This window comes from Taeniopygia guttata, chromosome 18, assembly GCF_048771995.1.
Source record: "Taeniopygia guttata chromosome 18, bTaeGut7.mat, whole genome shotgun sequence".
Classification (NCBI taxonomy): domain Eukaryota; kingdom Metazoa; phylum Chordata; class Aves; order Passeriformes; family Estrildidae; genus Taeniopygia; species Taeniopygia guttata.
Window position 1 is genome coordinate 8,906,526 of NC_133043.1, and position 21,146 is coordinate 8,927,671.

Genomic DNA, 21,146 nt, shown 5'->3' on the forward strand with positions numbered 1-21,146 from the left:
GCCTGGGATTTTTTCAGAATTGACTCACTAAGACTCTTCAGGGGGAGTAAAATACTAAAAAGTTCTATGAAATTTCAGGCTAAAGTTTGGACTGCAAGGGATTGTAAAAGACCATTGCTCACATTTTGTGGAAGCTCAGGTGGAAGCCTGGGACATCTTCCTACCTCGTGGCTGTGCCATTTTCTCAACTGGGGACTCAGATAAAGGTTTGGCTTCAGCTTCCTCTACCCAGTGGGTATTACTCTTCTGCAATTTCCAGAAAATGGCAGGAAAAATCCAATCTGTGCTCAGAGTGAGAGAGCTGGAATGTGAAGTAACATGACAAAGGCAGAGCAGAGGGACATGAACTGACGGTGAAGGGCAAGTCTGCAGCCCTGCCTGTAAGTGAAGTTTCTCTTCAGTCAGTATTTCACTGTGTGAGCAGTTTATTCTGGACAAGGAACATCTCTGAAATGGTGCAGAATGTTTTGTCCTGCCAGGAGCAGGGGGTGTGTGACCACACGGCCACCTTGGTGTCATGACTCAGAGTATTCCCACATGGAACAGCATCCCTGGAGGATCGACAGGGATCATTTTTGTGAAGTTTCTTTTCCATCTACGTGATGTAGAGAAGCATTTGATAAATGATGATGGCAAGTGTAACTGATGATAAAAGGCACATGAACAGGTTTGTGTGAACCTGTGAAATCTCTGGAGTTATTGAGAATTTCCTCCTTCCTCCTATTGGAACAAACTTTAAGAAATCAAATCATTGATGGGTCTGATTTATGTAGTGTCATTTATGTGGTGTAATTGCTGGGGTGCTGCAGGTGCTCGGATCCTTCACAGGCATGGCATCTCTCCTGTGGAGGATAATCCCTCCTCACAAGGACAGCCCAGGGTTTTGGGGGTCTGCCACTCCATCAGTGTCCTCCATAACACAGTGAGGGGCACAAACAGGGGGGAGAGATCTGATGAGGCAGAGACGAGGCAGATCACAGAACCACAGCATCAAGGAGGTCGAAAAAGGCCTGAGATCAGCCAGTTCAGCCTATGCCCCACTACCACCTTGCGTCCATGTTCAACCAGACCATGGCACGGAGTGCCACGTCTGCTCTCCCCCTAAACACCTCCAGGGACAGGGACTCACCACCTCCCTGGGACGCCCGTTGGATTGGGAAGGTGTGTGTGCCAAGAGCACCGTGTGGGGCACTGAGGGGGTACTGAGGGGGCACTGAGGGAGCACTGAGGGGGCACTGAGGGGGCACTGACGGGGCTGTGGCAGGCGGCCCAGCGGTTTCGAGGAGATTTGAGAAGATTTAAGATTTGAGGGGGCCAAGGATGCTGGGGACGGCTGGGCGAAGCTCCGTTCGGGGAGGGCGCGTTGCGGGGCGCTGAGGGCGGCCCGGCCGCCATTTTGCGAAGGACAATGCCCGCCGCGCGGGGCGGGGCGGGAGCGCGCGCACGCGGCGCGCACGCAGCGCGCAGGCGGCGCACGGGCGCGCGCGCGCCCCTCCCCTCCCGCCGCCGCCGCCGCGTTATGTAACGGCCGCGGGGCGCGCGCGCGCTCCCCCCGCCGGCCCTTCCCCCTCCCTCCCGCCGCGCCCCCCCCCGCCCGGGCCTGGCCCCGCCCCCGCCCCGCGCGCCGGGACCCAATGGGCAGCGGGAACGCGCCCGAGGGGGAGGGGAGAGCGCGGCGGGTGCGCGCACGCACAGCCGCGGGGCCGCGCCTTGCCCCGTGCGTGCGCGCTCCCGGGCCCCCCCCGCCTTCCCCTCTCTCTGTGTCCCTCTCTCTCCCTCTCTCCGCCGCGCTCGGCCGGCTCTGCCCCCCCTTTGTGCGCGCTCCGAGCCGCCCCCGCATCGCCGACTCGCCATGGCCGACGAGAAGCCCAAGGTGAGGCCGGCGCGCTCCGCAGCTCTCGCCGCCGCGCTCGGCCCCTCAGGCGGCGGCCCCGGCCCGCAGCCCCCGCGCCGCCTTTGCGCGCCATTTTCCTGCGCGGGTGGGGGGGGCCGGGGCCGCGGCTCCCGGGGCGGGCGGGGGATCCCCGGGGAGAGGGGGAGCGAGCCCGGGCCGCCTTCCCGCCCTCCGCGGGGAGAGAGGCAGGTCTGGAGGCGGTTGCTGCTGCCTTCCTCCTCCTCCTCCTCCTCCTCCTCCTCCTCCGCGGCCGCAGCATCCCCGCCGTCTGCCTCGGCAGCCGCTGCCCTCACGGTCCCCTCACGGCTCCGGCCCCTTTGTGCCGCCTCTGGCCCCGCTCGGGGCCGGGGGGGCAGCGGGGGCTCCGCTCCGCACGGCAGGAATTAACAGAGGCCGCCGCCGGGGGGTTGACTTTTTTTTCTTTTTTTTTTTCTTTCTTTTTTTTTTTTTTTTTTTTCTCCTCATCCTTCCTTCCTTTTTTTTTTTTTTTTTTTCCTCCCCCACACTATTTTCAAACCGAGCTGGAAGCGGCGCAGGGCGCGGGGCCGCGCGCGGGCTGACACATGGCGGGAGGCAGCTCCCAGAAAAGAGGGAAAACAAAGCTGGAACTGGGGGTGCCGGACACCCCGAGCCCCGTCCCTCTGCCCTCAGGTCCGCCCAGAACACGAGGGACCGAGCTGGAAGTTGATCTTCCGCAGTTTTCCGCTCCGACAGGGTCGGGCTGCTTGATGTGGAGTTTTTTTCAACGTTTTCTGAAGGAGAAGACCTGGGCCGTTTTAGGTTTTATCACTGTTTGAAACATAGTCCTTTAAAGTATCTGCAAAGTTTTTTTTTTCATAAGGACATCAAACGGTAGGAAAAAGTTTAAGGTGCAATGAGAAAGAACCTTGGTTGGGATCACAGTTGTAACACAAATCAGCTATAACAGATCAGAGTTATAACATAGGTAACTTAATTCCATTCAATGGGAATGCTGGTGTTGCATATTGTTGTGCTTTTGCTAGAGAAACTTTTTTTTTTTTACTGTTTTGAATGCCTGGCCTGGTAGTTCTTCATTGCTAAATTTCCAGTCTGCAGAATCACAGCTAATATCAGATTTTTTTTCTTTGTATGTGGCTTTTTGTCTTTAAATTTTCAACTGAAAAGTGCTGACCCTTATTCCCTAATTCAAGGTTTCAAGTCACTAAACATCTTTAATATCTATTTCCTCCTTTTCGATAACCTGTTGCACCTCGGTAAAATGTTAACTTCTAGTTTCATACCTTTTTTAAAAAGTGTTGGTTATTTTTTTTTTCTTTTATTTCCTCCACAGGAAGGAGTGAAGACTGAAAACAATGACCACATTAATCTGAAGGTGGCAGGGCAAGATGGGTCTGTGGTGCAGTTTAAGATTAAGAGGCACACACCACTTAGTAAACTAATGAAAGCCTATTGTGAACGACAGGTATGATCTCAGGAGAACGGTGTCTGGGGGAGAGCTGCTCTCCAAAGGGATAGAGGAAGATAGTTAAAAGTCTTAAAACTTTAATAAATACACAAAATGATAGAGATAGAACAGAAACTAATTGTGCTGTGGGAAGTGTATCGTCCTTGGGGTCTGTTACAGGGTGGACCGAGAGGGTGGTGGCAGGAAATGGGTGAAATAAAGATCTGTTGTCATCTATGAAATCTACATTTATAGGTGGAGACTTCTGGGAGGTAACTGCTGCTGTCATGCTCAGAAATATTTGTGTGGAAAGGGTGGGTTTGGGATGACCTCAGGGGAGAGAGAGTTAAGTGATAATCAGGGATTTTTATAGCTCTGAGTAACTTCTTGGACTGGTCATTGGCTTCTGATTTATTAGCTTAATTGTACTGAGATGAGAAGATACCTTGAGAAGGAGCTTGTACATTTGGTGATGAGCTTTGTCTTTTCTCTTGTGTCCTGGTTGACAAATGAATCTTCTGAGAGACACACACACCCCATGGGTTTGCTGATGTGGTGGCAGCTGTAGCCAGTCTGTGAGATTGCAGGCAGCTATTGCAACTTTTAAAAACACCTGTTTGAGTAGAGCTATGGAACTCTTCCTTCTGAAGCTCTTGAATAAGGAAATTTTGTCTCTGTTATCCACAACATTTTTTAATGTCTGTCTGCCTTGAAAATGTTCTAGCACTACAAAAGTGTTCAGAATTTGTGAATTTGAATTATTTTTAAACATAAATATTCAAGGATACTGTTGCATACAATAAAGTCAGTGTAAGATATTGGTGCAACTATTTGATCACCAGGAAAAAAAAACTGTGATTCACCTAGAGAGTGGTAAAACCTCTTCAGTTTGCTCTGTGCCACAACAGAATAAGAGAAGAGACAGGAAAAATTAGCTCTTGCTGAACATGTGAATGTGTTCTTCTGTGAGTGTTCTGTGGAGAAATTAGTGATTGTTGGAAGCTGTGAGTTTGTTTTTCCTACCTCAGTCATACAAACTCTTGTTATATTTTGCAAATCACCGTGTTGCTTTTTCCAGTCATAGAGTGCAGTTATATCTGTGTTTCAGGGAATTTGAGGATTGGTTATTTGTAAAGACCTGGCATACAAAATTTTAAAGTGTCATTCATTCTTTGTTACTTTGAAGCAAGCAAAAGCAATACTCCAAATTGTCTTAGATTGCCAGAATGTTTACTCTGCTTAAAGAAAAACAAAGCCAAAGCCACCAAAAAAACCCCCAGGTATCAACTGGAGGAAAAACATCAGTAAATCCTGAGAATGGGAGACTTTTTTTCTGATCTTAGTTTTAAGCTATTAAGTAGCCAAAGAAAATTTTTGTGGATGTAGATTTCTCTTTAGGTGCTTACTTTTGAAATTTTGCTGGATGTTTTTGAACAAAAAACATTTGTTCTACATGTCTCTAAAAGTTAGATTTTATTCTAGTATTTATTTATCTAACTAGGTGCACCCCAACTTAAATCCTTAATTTTGGAGAGGTGATAGAGAACTTAGCAGCTATAAAGGATGATAATCATGTGTTGTGTGTAGTAGATCTAAAATGGAAGTAACTAAATTTGAGTGACCTGTTGAGAAGATCAAGACTATTTGTGATTAAATGGTGAAAAAAATCATCTTCAGGTTTTGTGGACACTAAGCTCACCAAAGGACAGTTTTTCAGTATGTTTTCAGCTAACATTTATTTAGCTCATAAAGTTGTCATGAACCTGGACAAAAGCAATGCTCTGGGAATAGGAAATACATGTTTTAAGAAACACAATGTCAGAGAAAAGGGCTCAAACCAAATGTTACTGTGCAGAATTGTGTTGCTGCCATGAGACTGAGCCACACACTTCCTTAGGCCAGATGATGTTCTGAGTGAATACTGCAGTGTCTTGATCATGCTGCAGAAGGCATTTTACTGTGAACCATAAAGTTAATAAAAAAAGTTTACTCACATTTATTAAAATATTTTTCCTGACAAATCTACTCCTCAGGAATAATTGCTACATTGTTTTCTGTTGTGTGGGACATCCGCTCTTGCCAGGCTGAGTGAAGGCTTCTCTTCTAACTCAGAGATGCCAAAGCACGACCCTGCAATCCATTGGATTGGCTGCAAAACCAGATTGGGCTCTTGGATGGGTAGATACCCTGGAGAGAATGGATAGAACTGGAAGGGAAGTTTGTGTCCCCAAATGTCACTGACCTGCCTTTGCAGAATGTGTGGTGCTGTAAAATACCTTGGAAAACTCACTGGTGATTTTGGAGCTGATGTTATGAGTAGGAGGGGTTGGTTGTTATGCCCAAGTTACATTTTTCAGTCTGTTGGCTCAGGTGGGGATGAGAGATATTCTTGTAGGGATGGAAGAGGTCAGTAAAATGAGTGTTGTGTGGTAGAAATGCTTATCCCAAAGTACTGGCTATTTTTTGGAAGTAGAAAATTCCTTTATTTTTTCCATCTGTGCATGGAACAACTTGATACATTGATTTCTTTATAATAGGAATTGGAGATCAGAAAGTTCCCATTTTTTATTCTTTGCTGCTGCAGACTAATTTTGTTGTTGCATTTGTGGAAGAAATATTTTAGAAACCTTTGTTTTTGGAGAAGATCAAAAAGGAGCGTTGAGTGTTGTTGTTGGACATTTATTACCTAGAGTGTTGCACCTATTTTTTAAGTGAATTACTCAAAAGCACAATAAACCTGCTGGCCTTTGGGGTGTAGCAGAAATGGCTTTATTTTAACTTAGTGGGGGCACTGTTGCTTCTCATGAGTTGTTGGACACAATGCAGCGTTTAATACAAAACAGATTGCAGGGATTTGGAGTGAAATGCCTAAAAGTCAGGGCATGAGGGAAGGACAGAATCTCTGGTGGCTTTTAATGATGGTGCTGCAATTCAGTGACAAATTCAAGAGTAAACTACTGAGTACTTTTACACCGGGTTTATTTCCCTTTGTGTTATTTCTCTTTATCCAGGGGTTGTCAATGAGGCAAATCAGATTCCGGTTCGATGGGCAGCCAATTAATGAAACAGACACACCTGCACAGGTAAAAGCAAAAGCCAGGCTAAAGAACTATTTGAAATTTGCTGCAGGAGTTGATGCTTCTGTTTCCTATCAAATACTTACGTAAATGTATATGTTACTGATAGAACTGGATCTTTTTTTACCATTATTTTGGTGTAACTACTTTAGGATAATTAGAAGTGGAATCCAGGAGTTTTGATATTTTGAATAATAAATCTGTCTCACTGCAATAATAAAACAGAGAAATTAAGTACAGGGTACAGATGGTGAGTCATGTAAAACTTTTGCTTTATTGATTCATGGCTCTGAAATAAGGATGGCAAGGTAAGAGTTGAGGTTTTTTTGAAGCAATGGCTTTATTTTTTATATAAAATCTTGCCAGGATGTTATCAGAGAGATCCTGATTGCAAGCTTGCATTTGTAATACAAAAGTAATTTCTGTTGTTTGTAATCTGAAGCTGTTTCATTAGCATGGAATTAATGAATGCAGTGAAGTTTGGGTTGTCTGTAAATGTTTGAAAGAAGGCCATTTCAAGAACAGAATGGTTCCCTGTGGTCCTGGAGCATTTTTCTGTCCTGCTCCACGGAGCTGTGTTTAATTAGCCTGACCAAGTGATAGTTTTATCTGCTGTTTAGAACTGCTTGTAGTGAAATAACGGACTTCAGTTTTCAGTTCTGAATTTTCCAAGGTGTTGCTTCAAAGATTGTGCCTCTTGTGGCTCCAATCTATGCAACTTCTTAATTTGCAATCCTGATAATTAAGGCAACAGTATGATTTTTATTTTCCATCCATGTTTTGCTGAAGCTCAGACCAGTGTGTTTATAGCTTTGGTAAATGGCGTAGACCAGTTTGGTTTCTTGAGCAGCAACAGAGTCTTTAGAAGTATCACTTAAATTAGTTACAGCACCTTCTTCAGTTTTGGTGCAGATTTTGTCAGTAGGTGCCATTAACATCCCGGGAATATCAACGGTAAAACTTAGGGTGAAAAAAGATAATTATATCAATGAAGCATTGCTGTTCTTCACTGGCAGTTGTTACATGGTTACATGCCAAGTGTTTTTAATTTTTTTGTGCTTGCTGATCCTTGGTTTTGCTGCCTGGTTGGGCAGGGGCTTTAATTCCAGTCTGCTTCCCCAGTGCTGTAGCCATTTGAGCAGCAGCAGACAACTGGAATTGTGGCAATGTTTTAAGGTAAACTGAGGGAGTAAATAGGAGAACAAAGGTGCAATGGCAAAGCAGGCAATAGAAATCAAATATTATAAATCTGTTTCTTAGGAGTCACACAGTGTACCCTGAAGTTAGTACTAGAATTCATTTTAGGTCAACAGTTATCAATTGGCATTTTTTTTCTGTGCAGTTTCTTTGCTTTTGAGTTAGTGAGTTTTGTTAAATGTACAAAAGGGTGGTGGTGGAGGGGGAGTGGGGCTTCTCAGGTTAAGTTCCATAAAAAGTAAACATAAAGTCAGGAACTGTAAGTGCAACCCAGACTGCTGTAGAGATGTGAGAAGAGTTGAAAGCCCTTTTTTCTTTTTTTCTTTTTTTTGCTGTAGTTGGAAATGGAGGATGAAGATACAATTGATGTGTTCCAGCAGCAAACAGGAGGAGTTTACTAAAACAAACACACAAAAAAGAACCTGCTACTTTCCTCTCCAGAACTGTGCTCCCACAGGCGACACTTCACAATTAGAAAAATGAGACTTGGTTCAGCCACATCCTGACTACTGCAGTATAGTTTTCTCTCTTCTCTCTGATTTTTTTTCTTATTCCTTTTATTGTACATAAAGTAACTGGTGATGTGCACAGACATAATGCATATTTTTTTTTAACTAAATGGCCAATGGTATGTTTTGATCAACATTTAATGGAGATGGGGTGGGAAAACAAACTGGTTCTGTGAAAATGCCCCTCTCTCCGTTAGTGGCATGCTCCTTCTACTTTTACAGAATCACAGAATAAGCCGAGTTATCTTTATATTCCAGTAAGTTATTTTGCTCTCACTCTTCAAAAACAAAAACCTTGCATAACTTGTTTGATTGGATAATTTCAATGTTTTTCTTTTATCATTGTAAAACCAAGGGCAATTTTATAACTTTTTTGTACGTAGCTGTTACATGTAGAGCAATCTCTGTCTAAGTAGGAGTAAATTACTCTTAAAAAAAAAAAGGAAAAAAAAAGTCCTAGATAGTTTTCCCTTCAAGTAAAACGTCTTGTTGTTTAAATAAACTTCTTGTTTAAAATAACCAGTTTTCTTTCTTTTTCTGTGGAATAATAGTACTCAGCACCTGTATTTCTTTCTCTGCAGTGCTTTATGCTTCTCAAATCTCAGCTTTCTCTGTGGTAAGTAAGCATAATCCCCCTGTCTAGGCAGAAGACTGTTAAAAAAGGAAAGGCTTCCTTGAGGTCTGTCAGTCAGCAGTGGAACTGGACAGAGAAGTCTGTTTTCTCTTATTTTGATTTCTTTTTCTTTTGTTGTGAATGTTCTGCTAAGCCAAAACTGTTTGATTAGGCAAACTGCAAAATACTGAACTACTTAGTAATGCCTTTGGGTTGAGCTCTTCTTGTCAGCCTTTAATGGAAGCATCAATATTGTTGTTGCAGTAGTTTATTTAAGACTCTGTATTTGAATGCTTATTGATGTAAACATCAAGTTAAAGGGAGCAAATAATTTCATTAACCTTCAGTTTACCATGGTATCAAATGGGAGCTGCTTGGAAATGTAAAGCAAAAATAAAAAATTGAGTTCTGTTTTTGGGTGTATTTAGCTATGGTGGTGGAGATTGCAAGCTCTGCTTTACCCCACTCTGCTTTTCTACTTGAAGAGGGAAAGAAGCTGGAAATACTGAAGGGAGATACAGTGATGGTGGTGTTTTTCACAAGTGTTTTCCACAGTGCTTGAGTTCTTGGGAAATTTTTGGGTGACATTTAGAGGTTGGAGTGCAATCCGTGGATGTTCATGGAAGTTATATACCTGTTAAACCCACAGCATTCTCTGATGTCTTGGGAATGTTCAATATTTTATAGTGTTTGCAGTAAGTTAATGCTTTTTAAAGTATAAATTTCTTAGAAGAGGCAGGCCGCTCTTTGGTGGTAGTTTTTGTAGCAGTTAATTCAAGGAGTGATTATTACATGTGGGGCCTATGCCTGCTTGAGCTGAAAGTTTTGTGGCAGAATGATGGGAGTGTGCATTTAGCTGATGAGTTGTGATCTATTTGTCTTCTGTCAGGAATAACACATTTGATGCTACATTAGTTCCATCTAATGGAGATACATGAACATCTGTTTTTGCAGTTGCTTTTGAGCCTGTAGCTGAAGAATGTAATCTACTGTGTGCCTTTGTTTTAATTCAAGGAAATGCTACTGCCAAGCAGATTACCTCTCATTGTGGGATGTATCTTGTAGACTTCTGTGGTGTTTTGCAGGATTGAAATTCCTAGTTGTGAACAAATGTTTACATATCCAAACTCTAAAAGGCCTAGAAAAATCTACTTTGAAGAAAAGAAGAGGGTGGTGGGGAAATATATTTCAACATCTTTCCTAGGTTACACATGGAATACATTGCTCTTTGGCTTTAGAAGCTCTGGCTTTTAAGCTGACTAAACTTCTGATATCAGTGTATAAAATTCTTTCAAGTTCATGTCGTGCCAAGACTTTTCCCAGGAGAAAGCTGTTTTTATCTTGTTTGGCCAAAAAAGGTGTTTGGACTTGCTTTAGTTTCTGTGAGAAGCTGTTAGAAAGGGTGAGGTCTCCTTAAATACAGATTTTTTTTTTCATTTCAACTTAAGATTGTGAAGCTCAAAACTCCCTGTTGTATCTTGCCTTGTACTTTTTATTTCTTGAGGCAACCAGAAGTCAAATGACAGGTACTGAAGAGCTTTTAAAAACAATGTCTTCATTTCCTGAACTAGTCAAGTGTTACTTCATCTGTTGTGAACTTTTGTGCAGCATTCACCTACATTCCTTCATTTTTCATCTTTTTGCTGTTACCTGGGCTTGCTCATGTTCCTGAAATGATTCCTCTAACAATGCTGAATGATGTTATGTTAGGTGGTGACTCCAGCCAAAAAGTGTTAAATAGTATTTTCTGAGATAGCTTCTTGGTTTTTTAATCACAAAAACATCTGGACTTCAGTGACTTCATTCCTCAAGAGCCTCAAATACTGAATTTCCATTAGTGTAGCAAATGTGGGTGATTTCTGGTTCTGATATATAACATGTTGATGTAACAGTAATGCAGAAATACAGTCCTTTTTTAAAAAAAAGAAAATCACTCATTCTGCGTGGTCTTGCAAATACTCTCTTTATGTCAGAACTTGTTTCTGTCTGTATTGCTCTTCCGGTGCTACAGATTTACCTGTGGATTCCTGATTGCTGGAACCCTCAGTGGTTTTACTCTGACTACCTCTTACAAGGAAGCTGCTGCTGGGAGTGATGATTTGGAAGTGGTATGGAGTAGAAGGATATGGACATTTTGTATCAACTAATTTGGAGTTCACTTTGCTGCTTGGCTTGGTTTGTGGCAGTTCCTAGGTTTAAACTGGTAGCCACATGAACTTCAGGAAGTCCACTTGTCAGAGGATAAAGGCAAACTGGGCAAAGAGGTCTTGTCAGGCTAGTTGGGGAGTTCATGTTTTATTAAACAGCTGGGATCTTTCAAGAGCCTGGGAAAATTAAATTATTACCTACAATTTTCAAATAATGTGTTCTAAAGTGATTGCCATGCAATTTAGTTAATATTTCTCCCATGGTTTGTGAATGAAAAAGGATGGAGGAAGTTAATAATTGGATAGAGTCCCCTGGTGAGTTCTGGTGGATGGGTGGACCCTGCCTTCAGCCTGTGCTGGGGTTTTAGTCTCTCAAATGAGTTATGGGCGTGACCAGTTATTTAAAAATAGATAACCAAAATTCTGTCAGGTACCTTAAGTAATGCATTTTTATTCATGTGCAGGGGAGATAATGACAGATTGAAATCACAGCTGTTTTGGGTGGTTGACACCTGAAAATCAATGCCTTTGTTTATCTGCACAGTGGGGATCACTGCCACCCCAGGGGGCTCCTGTGGGGGTCAGTGCTAACTGGCCAGAGGTGCTGATTCAAAAGGGGGTGAGGAGTGCGAGGCTGCTCTGACATGGAATCTTCCAGGCTGCCAGGACTGTAAGGAAATACTCCAAGTGGTAACATGAGAGAGATTCTTGTACTGGCATATGGAGGTTTTTTTAACAAAAGAAAAATCCCTGAAGTAATACTGAGATAATTGCTGCTTCAAGATAGCTGCAATATCAGAGACAGCATTTCTGCAAGGGTTAAGGGCAAAGCAAGTTGGTTTTCCAAAGCAGGAATTTTCCTTTCTAGTACCTTCACTTCATTACTTCCGAGTCAGTGTAATGTAAGTGCTGTCATTTGCCTGGTGGATGCTGGTTCTATTGTGTCTCTTACTGCAACATTAATGAAAAGGCATAATGTGACTGGCTCAAAGAGAGGAGACTTCCTAGGCTTCAGCCAGCTGGAAGTAACTGAATTTCTAAGGAATTGCAATTTGTTTTCAAAGCTAAAGATGAAAAGATGCCTCCTTGGTCGTCATGTGAACAATAAATCCAAGTATTTTTCTTAGAATTTTAGGTAGTGGCCTCTTCTCAGTACATGTGTGTCAGCTGCTGTGGTGGACGCTTGTGGAGTATTAATCTAAAAGTATTTAAATGTCTTGGATTATTATTAATTATATTACCAGCATAATGAATGCATTTAATTCTCTGGTTTATTGAGGTTTGTTCATTCTGCCTGTAACAAGTTTCCAGACAATGGGGCAAGAGAAAACTGAGTCAAACCCTCTTCTTTTTGTGCATTTTGTTTGGAATAAAGAAGGATGTTCTCTGTGACAGCCATAAGTAGCAGAGACTGGCATGAAGAAACCCTTGGTCACAGAAGGATGACCAAGCTGAGGCTTTTCTCAAACCAATGGTATCTCTCCTTGCCTAACCCTTGCATTTCCTGGAGTCTTGTTCAGACTTCCAGAATGCACAATGCACTGTGCATTCCTTGCTGGTGGAATTTCAACAACAGGTGGAATTGTTTGGTGTGAGTCTTCCAGACAGCTGCTGAGAATTGTTCTGGTCAAGTGTCATCATCCTGAGATGGATTGTAAGCCCAGCCATCTTCATAAACCCCTTCATCTTGTAATGGATAAATAATCAGAAAAGCTGCTTTTATTAAAGGTGCACCCTGCAGCCAGGCCTGTGAGAGGTCAGTGGGGCCCCTTGGAAACACTTAAGGTTTAGAATTCTAAAGCTCAGTGTGAAAACTGGTTGTGTTGTAGGGAACGGGTTTTTCTTCATCTTGACTTTTAAGAAGTGGCTCTGTGTGTGTGTCTCAGGGGTACAAATTAAAGAGTAAAATCCTGTGGGTTTGAATAAGAAGCATTTAGATGACAAAATACTTCTGCAAGTTCCTGGGAGAGCAGATGTTTACCTGTGTGCAGGTAGGTATCATTTGACTTCTTAATGCCCAAGCCTGAGGGATAATAGAATTAAAACAACTGTGTCATGTTACTTAAAATTTCCCTTTAATCTACCTCTAAAAAAATGTGATGCAACAGAGAATTCCCTGGGGATCTAAATAGTGGCTGGAGCTTTAAAAAAAAGCACAAAACAAAACAGGATTTTAAAAAACTGATCCTAGATTAGAAAAAATAATACATTAGTCCTCTTTGTGTGCATTTAACAGTTCTTATCTTTCATTATGTGTGTTAATATTAAGGTTGGTGTTTAATTCAGATGCTGGACAACTCATGTTATACATAGAGGGATGTAACACAATCCTTGTGTTCTCCAGACCAAAAAAATTCTCTATAAAGTGTTTTGGGGGTAGTAATGGCTGTTATTAGTGGAAACTGGGAGGGGTAGATGGAAAAGATGGATTTTCTTTCCCCTTTCTCCTTCCTTTATGCAAGTGCTCATTGAAATAATATTGCTGATGCGTAGGTTTTGGAGTAAAAATTGTGATCAGGGAGGCATCTGTGTCTGTGAAAGTTTCAGGGAGCCCCCAGTCACCAAATCAAAGGTGGATGTGGCAGATGGATTGGCCAACACGTGGTGATTTAAAGTCTGTGACCCAAAATGTGCAGCCTCGTGCTTTTGCCAGCCAGCATTGCTGGGCTTTGTACCCTAGCTGCACTAACCGTGCTGGAACTCAATTTTCATGCAATAATCTAAAATAATAAATTGCCAATTATTTTATTCTGCCATGATTTTTGAGGTGTTGGCGTTCCGCACCAGACCTGTGGCCCTGCAGGGACACAGCTCTCGTTGGATCCAACATTTAAAGCCACAACAGCCTCGAGCCACGGCCTCGGTGTCTGTCATCCCTGTACGCTGGAGCCGCTCCCTGACAGCTCTGGGGCACCCGCGGGGCTTGCCCGGGCTGGGCACGGCTATGGGTGTGAGGGGCCAAGGGGGTACCGGGGGGTTTGGTGGCGCGGTGGCCGCGTTAGTGCTGTGTCCGGGGCGGTGTCTGTGGGGACAGAGCCCTGCGGGAGCACCGGAACCTCCCTCACGGCCCAGCCCCTCCCGGGGCCCGGCACAGGGGCAGCGCCGCCGCCACTTTTGTCTGGCCACAGGTGCGGCCGAGCCAATCGCAGCTCGCCGGCTGTGAGCGACAGCTTTTCCACCAATCACCAACAACAGGTGTACGGCCCACAGCCAATCACCGCAGAGCAGACGTAGTGCTTCACCAATGGGCTCTTAGCGATGAGGCAAGGCGCCTCGGAATAGAGAGAGAGGCGGGGCGGGTGGGAGAATGGCAGGGCGCTGTCCAGTAAGAGCTCGCGACTGCGTTTGAACCGCCCAATGAGAAGGCCGGAGGTGGGCAGGGCTCGCGGGGCGTATAAAAGGTGCGGCGGTGCGGGCGGCGGCCGCAGTTGTCATCGGTGGCGGCAGGCGCGGTTGGCAGGAGCAGCTGCGTGCCTGGGACCTCACTGTACAGAGCCCTTCCCTTGGTCCGACCCCTCCGCCATGACCACCACGGCCACGTTCTCGGGCATGGACCCCAATGGCAGGAACAGCTCCAGGTCTGCGGGTGGCTCGAGGGCCGTTGGGACCCGGAGGGCAGTTAGGGCTGGGGGTCCCAGGGAAGGCATGTCCGGAGCGGCGCTGGGGCGCGGCGCTGGGGCGGAGGCTCGGGCCGAGCCGGGGCTGTGGCTGTGCGGTTCCTCCCGGGCGGGCTGGCTGGAGGCGGGGGCGGCCGCGCCCACCCGTGTGGGCTGTGGGGGCATCCCGGGGCCGCGCCGTGCCCGGGGGAGGGAGGTGCGGGAGCTGCCCAGAGCCGCCCGGGCCGCTCGGTGCGGCCCCGCCGCCGAACAAAGAAGGGAGGCGCTCCCCGCCTCGCCGCGCAGGCACGGCGGGGGCGGGGGGCACCGCGCCCCTCCGCCCGCCCCACATCCCCACAGCCCCTCGGCCCCGCCGGGCTGGGTGGGGCCGGGCGGGCTCCATTGTCTGCGCTGCCCGGGGGGCCCGTTCGGTCCGCCGGTGCTCGTCCGTTCCCCGCGGCCCCGCTCCCGGCGCTGGAAGCGCAGCCTGTCTGCAAACAAAGAAAACTTGGCAGGTTGGTCTGGGGGAGATGCACCCGCGGTCTCAGGAGTCACAGATGGAGAGGATCGTGTCGTTTTCCACGCTGTCGTGGCCTTTTTCAGAAAGGTCTGACAAAGCGGATGCTTCCTGTTTCCTTACGGCTTTCCAGGGTTCTTTTTAAAGCGAAAAAAAAAAATCTTTACAAAGCTTGTTTCCAAACCTTTTACCAGAGCTCTTCCTGGAACTGTGGGTGGATTATCGGTGGACATCACTGGGTATCAGGTGGATTTCAACAGCATTTCATTGCTTGAAGTGTTAAACATGGCTTTCATAAAGCAGGTTACAGCATTTTGAGGCTGTGAGAGGCTTCTAATAAAATCTGTCAGCATTTACCTGAGGTTGATAGAAGGCATTATTCATTTTTAACAGTTTGAGTGATGGATATTTTTTCCCCCTTCAGTTGTCTATTCTGTTAATGTCATTAAGTCTGTCAGTGGAAACTGTTGTGCCCTTAAGAGAGTACTGGTTTCACTGCTGTGGTAAAAAGAGGGGATCTAAGGTTTGGGAACAAGCCCTGCTTTGAGCAGACTGCTTTTCAGAGTAGTAACTGCAACAGCTATAACTATGAAAATAAACCTTCTATACGTTTCTTTAGAGAAAAAAAAGATAAATGAGTGATTCGAGACCCATTGCAAGACATCTTGATTCAGAAAGGAGACAAAACAAGTCATAATAAAACATACTCTACAGTCTGCTGGGATCCTCCCATTAGCAGCTGAGCATTAGTAATTCATAAAAAAAGAATTTTGTTAGGAAAAGTATTTTTTTTGGTTACGTAACAGTAAATATCCATGTCACACACCTTTAGGAATTTCCCTTGCCGTTGGGGTGTTTGAGCTCTGTGGGCTGGAGAAGCGTTTTTGTGTTGCAGCTGGAATGTAACAGGCACAAATTCTCCCAAGATGTGACTTGTACAACTGAACATGCTCTTTGTGTTTAATTCCAAGGTTTGGAGCATTAACATTAAGCTGAGTACTGTTTCCTGTTCTAACTCTGATTTATTAAATTATTTGTTAAGAAGAGGAAGTGTTCACCATCCTTAGTTTGTCCTGGTGTTCATTTTGGAGTATTGGAGGTCTTGAAAGCCCAAGAAGCCCCAGGTTCTGTTGGTGTCTTCACATCTCTCTGACAGTTTTGAAGGTTCTCACACACAGTTTTGTTCTTCTGGCTTCTCCAGCTAACAGAAGATCTCCTGCTTATGAAAATAAGATCAGGAGGAGTTTATGTTTGAAGATTTATTTTGCTGCAGCTGTTCATTTTGGTTGGGTTCTGCAGGTTGGAAGCAGACTGCAGTCAAGCTCTTGAAGTACTGAGCAGGCTTCTTTAGTGTCTAAGAGCAGATTGTTAGATTTAGGTTACATATCTGGAGCTTGGTACACGTGTCTCTCCTAATAATAGTCAACTCCAAGCTGTTTAATTTCAACTTTTACTTCTAAACCAGCAGCATGCTGCAGACTTGAGGGTTTTTTCCTGAGGAAACAAATCTAAATAAAGGCTGCAGCACCCAGCCATCAGTGGTGCAGCCAGTCCTTTGGTTCAAGCTTCAATCTTTGCTGTGCAGCCAGTTTGGGGATTAAAAATGAACCTTCCCAGGGTACTCTTAAAAAAGCTGGAATTTGACATGCCCACATAGTTATTTTTATTTTTTATTTGGCTCAGACTTGTGGGAGCAGCCCTTGGTGTGATACTGGATGGAGCAAGGGCACAAATAGAGCACGAGAGCGTTTTATTTTTGTAAGTGCCACTGAAGAGCAGTGGAGATAGAGTGCCAGGATGGAATTCTGGCAGGAGCTTACCTGGATGGTTGAAGTGATGTGCTGGGAGTGCAGCTGGGGGCTGGCACAGGGTGTAAAGCTGCCTCTCCCCACAGAGTGCTGCGTCCTCCCGGCGGCGGCTCCAACTTCTCCCTGGGCTTTGATGAGCCCCAAGAACAGCCCGTGAGGAGGAATAAAATGGCATCCAGCATCTTTGGAACTCCTGAGGAGAACCCACCTTCCTGGGCTAAAGCATCAGGTAAGGCTGTAGTGCTTTGTTTTCACATAATGCTGACAGGCATTGATTCATTTTGTGGCTCAGCCTGATGCTGCTGGTGGCTGGTGTGGAAACCAGAGTTCCCTTTCTACTTGGTACTTTGAGGTTATAAGTAATGTCTGCTAGCAGAGAATTGTTTATTTCTCATTAATTTCTTCCAGAAGGGTTTATTTTATGCAAGTGTTGTCCATGTTGCAAGCAGAGAATTGTGTTTTGGGTACAGTTTCTCCAGGTCACACAAGTGGAGTTGTGTCTTACTGTTTGGAGTAGCACTGATTGATTATTCAGAGGAAGTTTAGCCTCGTGTTCTCACAGCTGGATTTAAGCTTCCCTTTCTGCAGAGCACTGCCAGTGTGAGTGGCCTTGGGACCCCAAACTCCATCTGCTTAAATGACACTCTCACTGCATGGGGTGCTGCTCTAAGACAATAATTTGTGAGGTATTATCTAAAGGACCAGGACTTTTTAGAATGGTAAAGCTCTAATTTCAAAGAAAAACCTTTCCCAAAGTACCCAAACCTGTGACTATTTGTGATCTACTTTCACATTAAGTTTACCTTGCAACCTGATGAGACTCAATCTCTGGTTGTAGGGGCTAAGCCAGGTGAAACCAGAGACAGCTGTGAATCCTCTGGACCACAAAGAACAAACTCAACTGAGGCAAACTGTGGAGACTTCGTAGATCCCAAGGTTAGTACCTGGCTACAAAGAACCTGATAATGGACAATTCACACTCTGTGTGGGATTGATTTATCACGGATGTTCACACAGTTGGAAGCATTGTAGGATTTGAATCCTTTCTCTCAAATTTGTTTTTTCATGAAGGTTCCCCTTTCCATCTGATACTCTTCAGTATGCTGAGAAAGAAAGGGCTGGATTTTTCACAAGGAGCACCTTTGTAGAGCTTCTTAACTGCTGAGACAGTAATGAAGTGATGTGAAATCTAATTTCAGCTCTGTGTGTGATTGTGGGTTTAAACATCTCACAAACAATAGTAACTACAGCACATTCTGTGTGGGTCTGACAACAAATTTGGGTTCACATCTCGGCAAATTCTCACCTCAGTAATTTTAGGGTTTTTTTTTTTGTTCTAATAATACCATCAGATGTGTTATTTTCTACGTAAACTCTTTACCTAGTAGCAATATGAAGCATCATTTATAGTATTAATGGTGTTAAGTAAAATTTGCTGGATGTGTAATTACATTTAATGGGAAAAACAAGGTTCTTTTGAATCCAATAAAGCCAAGTATTGGATTACACAGTAAATTCAGTAAAAAACTAGTAATTTGTCTGAACTTAGATCCCTAGGAATGCAGGATAGCCTGTATTAGCATGAACAAAGAAAAAAGAAATCTCATTTAAGACTCTCCAGCCTTAGGTTTTCTGAAAATAACTGGGTAGATAAATAATTATCTCGAATGTTGTAGAAGACACTTTTTATCTTAGATTTTATTTTGGTAATTGGCATCAAGCATCACAACCCGTTTTTGTTATTAGTTGTAGCTTTTAAGTTACAAAACTGTACTGTTCTTTGTTACAAAAAATGCCCTATTTCAATTTAGCAAATATCAGCAAGTTTATTTTTTATGGTATACTTGCAGCTTTAACTGTTTATTTTAATTCTTTCTAAATTGTTTAAATACTGTGGTTCTCAGCTTTGCAAAGAGATTCTTCCCATGTGGAATATTTTCTGCAGTAATTCTGCTGCAAACAGCCTGACACTTAAGGTGATACATTTGTGGCAGTTTCTGCTTTTTTTTTATGCGATTTTCTGCAGTTTCACTGTGTAATTAACAATGTTAAATCTATGACAGTTGATAAACCTGATGCCATTGAAGAGCTTTGGCTGCTGCTGGGAGACTCCCTATCTTTGTGTCAAGCTGCAGCCTGCAAACAGATTCAGCATGTAAATAATGTTGAACTGTTTATGTAGTGAAGGAAACTTCTGGGGAAAAAAAATAAAGCTGATCTATGTTTCACAAATGAAGTTAAATACCCTGGAAAGGGCAAATGCTCTTGGCCTTGCCAACAGATAAATGCAAAGAGTTGCTCAGTAGAAAGCAGAGGATGCTCAACTCTTGCTTGTTGTTGTCAGTGTAATTTTTTTGCCCTTCTGGCTGTGGGAATATTCTAGGTCCTGTCAGTGCTGCTTGCTATGGGATGCTCTGTACAATAAAGTGTTCTTACCCACCTCTGTCCTTCACCATGGGAATAACAAATGTGCCATGTGTCATCAGGATTAATCCAATATCTGTTTCAACTTCTAGAAGTATGTTAGGCAGATAAAGAACTGGTTAAATTATAATTCAGTGTGTAAGAAATGGTGCTTACAAACCCATGGTTTCAAACTGCAGAATTATGAGTGCAGAGCCCACTGTGCCACTCTGGGTTCTGTCCCTCAGAGCCTGTTGGGGTCTCTCAGAGCCCGTTGGGGTCTCTCTCAGAGCCTGTTGCTGCTCCAAAAGTGTCTCCCTGGGCCTGTGGCTCAGAATGTGGTGCCACATAGAGCAGTGTGCCCAGTCACCATGGTCACCCCATGGAATAGGAAAATGCTTTATGAAACACGAGATGTAACGTGTTCCTCTCTCTTTTCTAGGGAGGAGATGTTGGTGGTGACATTTTTGGTGAGTAACTTCCTTGGACTCCTCTAGTAAAAAAAGCCTGTTGCAGGTGGCTTTGCAGTAGAAACGGATGTAGGATCTATAAATTTATTAGGAGAGAGGCAGCCTGGGGTTGTCCCTGGAACCCATCAAATCAACAAAGTGACCAACTGCTTCAGTGGAGTGTGGGTATGGAGTGAAATGGTGGAGTGCTGATGCTCATCAGGGTGAAAAGGAAAACTGTCCTGTTGGTTTATTTTGCTAGCAGCTGTTGGTGTGAAGATTTGTCTGAGTACTGGAAGGTAAGGTGGAGACTCCTGCAAAGAGTTCAGTGATTGAAAGGCCACACTGCTGTTATGAGTTGCTTAAAATTAAATAGGACCATCAACATAATTGATTTTAGTTTAGCAGTTTCCTTTTTTCCCATTGTTTTTTGATACAGCAAACTCCATATTCACAGGAAGAATCAAAACCAGCTACTGCTTCTGCAAGTGTCTGTATTAACCAGCTCTTGACTTCCTGTTGCTTTTTAAATGCTGATTTTTGCCAAGGAAGTTTATCTGCATACTGCAAATCTGTAAACAGGCATTTCCCCTTGAAGTGCTTTTTCTAGCTCTAAGGCTGGAAATGCCTCCTTTGCAAGATTCCCTTTAAGAATATCTGACTTCCTGACGACAGGAATGCATGTGTTGACTGCTGCTTTCCAAGTGCTGCTTTCAACACCTAAGAGTGGTGGGACATCCCTGAGGCCATTAGCACTTCCATGTCCTGAAAAGACTTTTGCTGGGAGGGGGTAGAGCTTTTCCAGAACATTTCCACTACTTCTGTGTGGTATCAGTGCCTAAAATAAGTGTTGCCTCTCTAGCAGGCTGCTTCTAATCCAACTGCACAGGCTCTAGGGTTTCTTTCCCATGTCTGTCTGGTCTTAATTAGCACTGTGGCATCTAGTGTTTATGCCTTGAGTAGGAGGATGTGGTTTGCTAATAGAAGAAAACTGCTCTAAGGGCTCTGCTGCTTTTCCTGGTGCTTGTTTAAACCAGCTCCCCACAGGGCAGAGAAGATCCCAGAGACAGCAGGGAGGTGAGAAGGGCTGAGATGCCAGGAAGCAGAAATAGGTTTGCCTGGGATCAGGACAGCTGGCTGAAATTCAGAGTGCAAAGTGGTATTCCTGACTTGTTTAACAAAGTTCACATTTTCACAGGTGTTGTTTTTGTCTTTTGGTTTGTTTGGCAAGTGACAATGAAGGAAGTTCTTACCAAGGGTCAGGTGAATCTATGCTGACAGGTGGTTAAACAACAAGTCTTATGGAAACTAACTGGGGTTGCTTCTTATTGTGGCCAGGACTGAAAATTAAATTTTTGAAGGTGGTCAAGATGAAATAAAAACGGCAGGCAAAGGTTTGAATGTTAAGCTTTCACTGATGGTACTTAGGAAGGAGTAGAAATTAATGCCTCCTGGAAATGGTGTCTGTGGCAGATACCTAAACATCCTGATTGCTAAATGAATTAACCTG

General features: G+C 44.2%; 2 protein-coding genes across 4 annotated transcripts in view; both read left to right on the forward strand.

Moving 5' to 3' along the window:
• Positions 1-1,676: 1,676 nt before the first annotated feature.
• On the forward strand, positions 1,677-8,622 carry SUMO2 (small ubiquitin like modifier 2). The gene is made up of 4 exons (XM_030287576.4): positions 1,677-1,873; positions 3,207-3,338; positions 6,332-6,403; positions 7,933-8,622. The coding sequence occupies exons 1-4, from the start codon at positions 1,853-1,855 to the stop codon at positions 7,993-7,995; spliced, it is 288 nt and encodes a 95-aa protein (XP_030143436.1). The 5' UTR covers positions 1,677-1,852; the 3' UTR covers positions 7,996-8,622.
• A 5,639-nt stretch (positions 8,623-14,261) lies between these two features.
• The window catches only part of JPT1 (Jupiter microtubule associated homolog 1), a 38,740-nt gene continuing 31,855 nt past the window's right edge, over positions 14,262-21,146 (forward strand). Inside the window, exons 1-4 of one of the 3 annotated variants that reach the window (XM_030287052.4) lie at positions 14,262-14,441; positions 16,871-17,013; positions 17,623-17,720; positions 19,630-19,657. In XM_030287052.4, the coding sequence (XP_030142912.1) occupies positions 14,386-14,441; positions 16,871-17,013; positions 17,623-17,720; positions 19,630-19,657 (325 nt within the window). In that variant the 5' untranslated portion in view covers positions 14,262-14,385. 3 annotated transcript variants of the gene reach the window in all.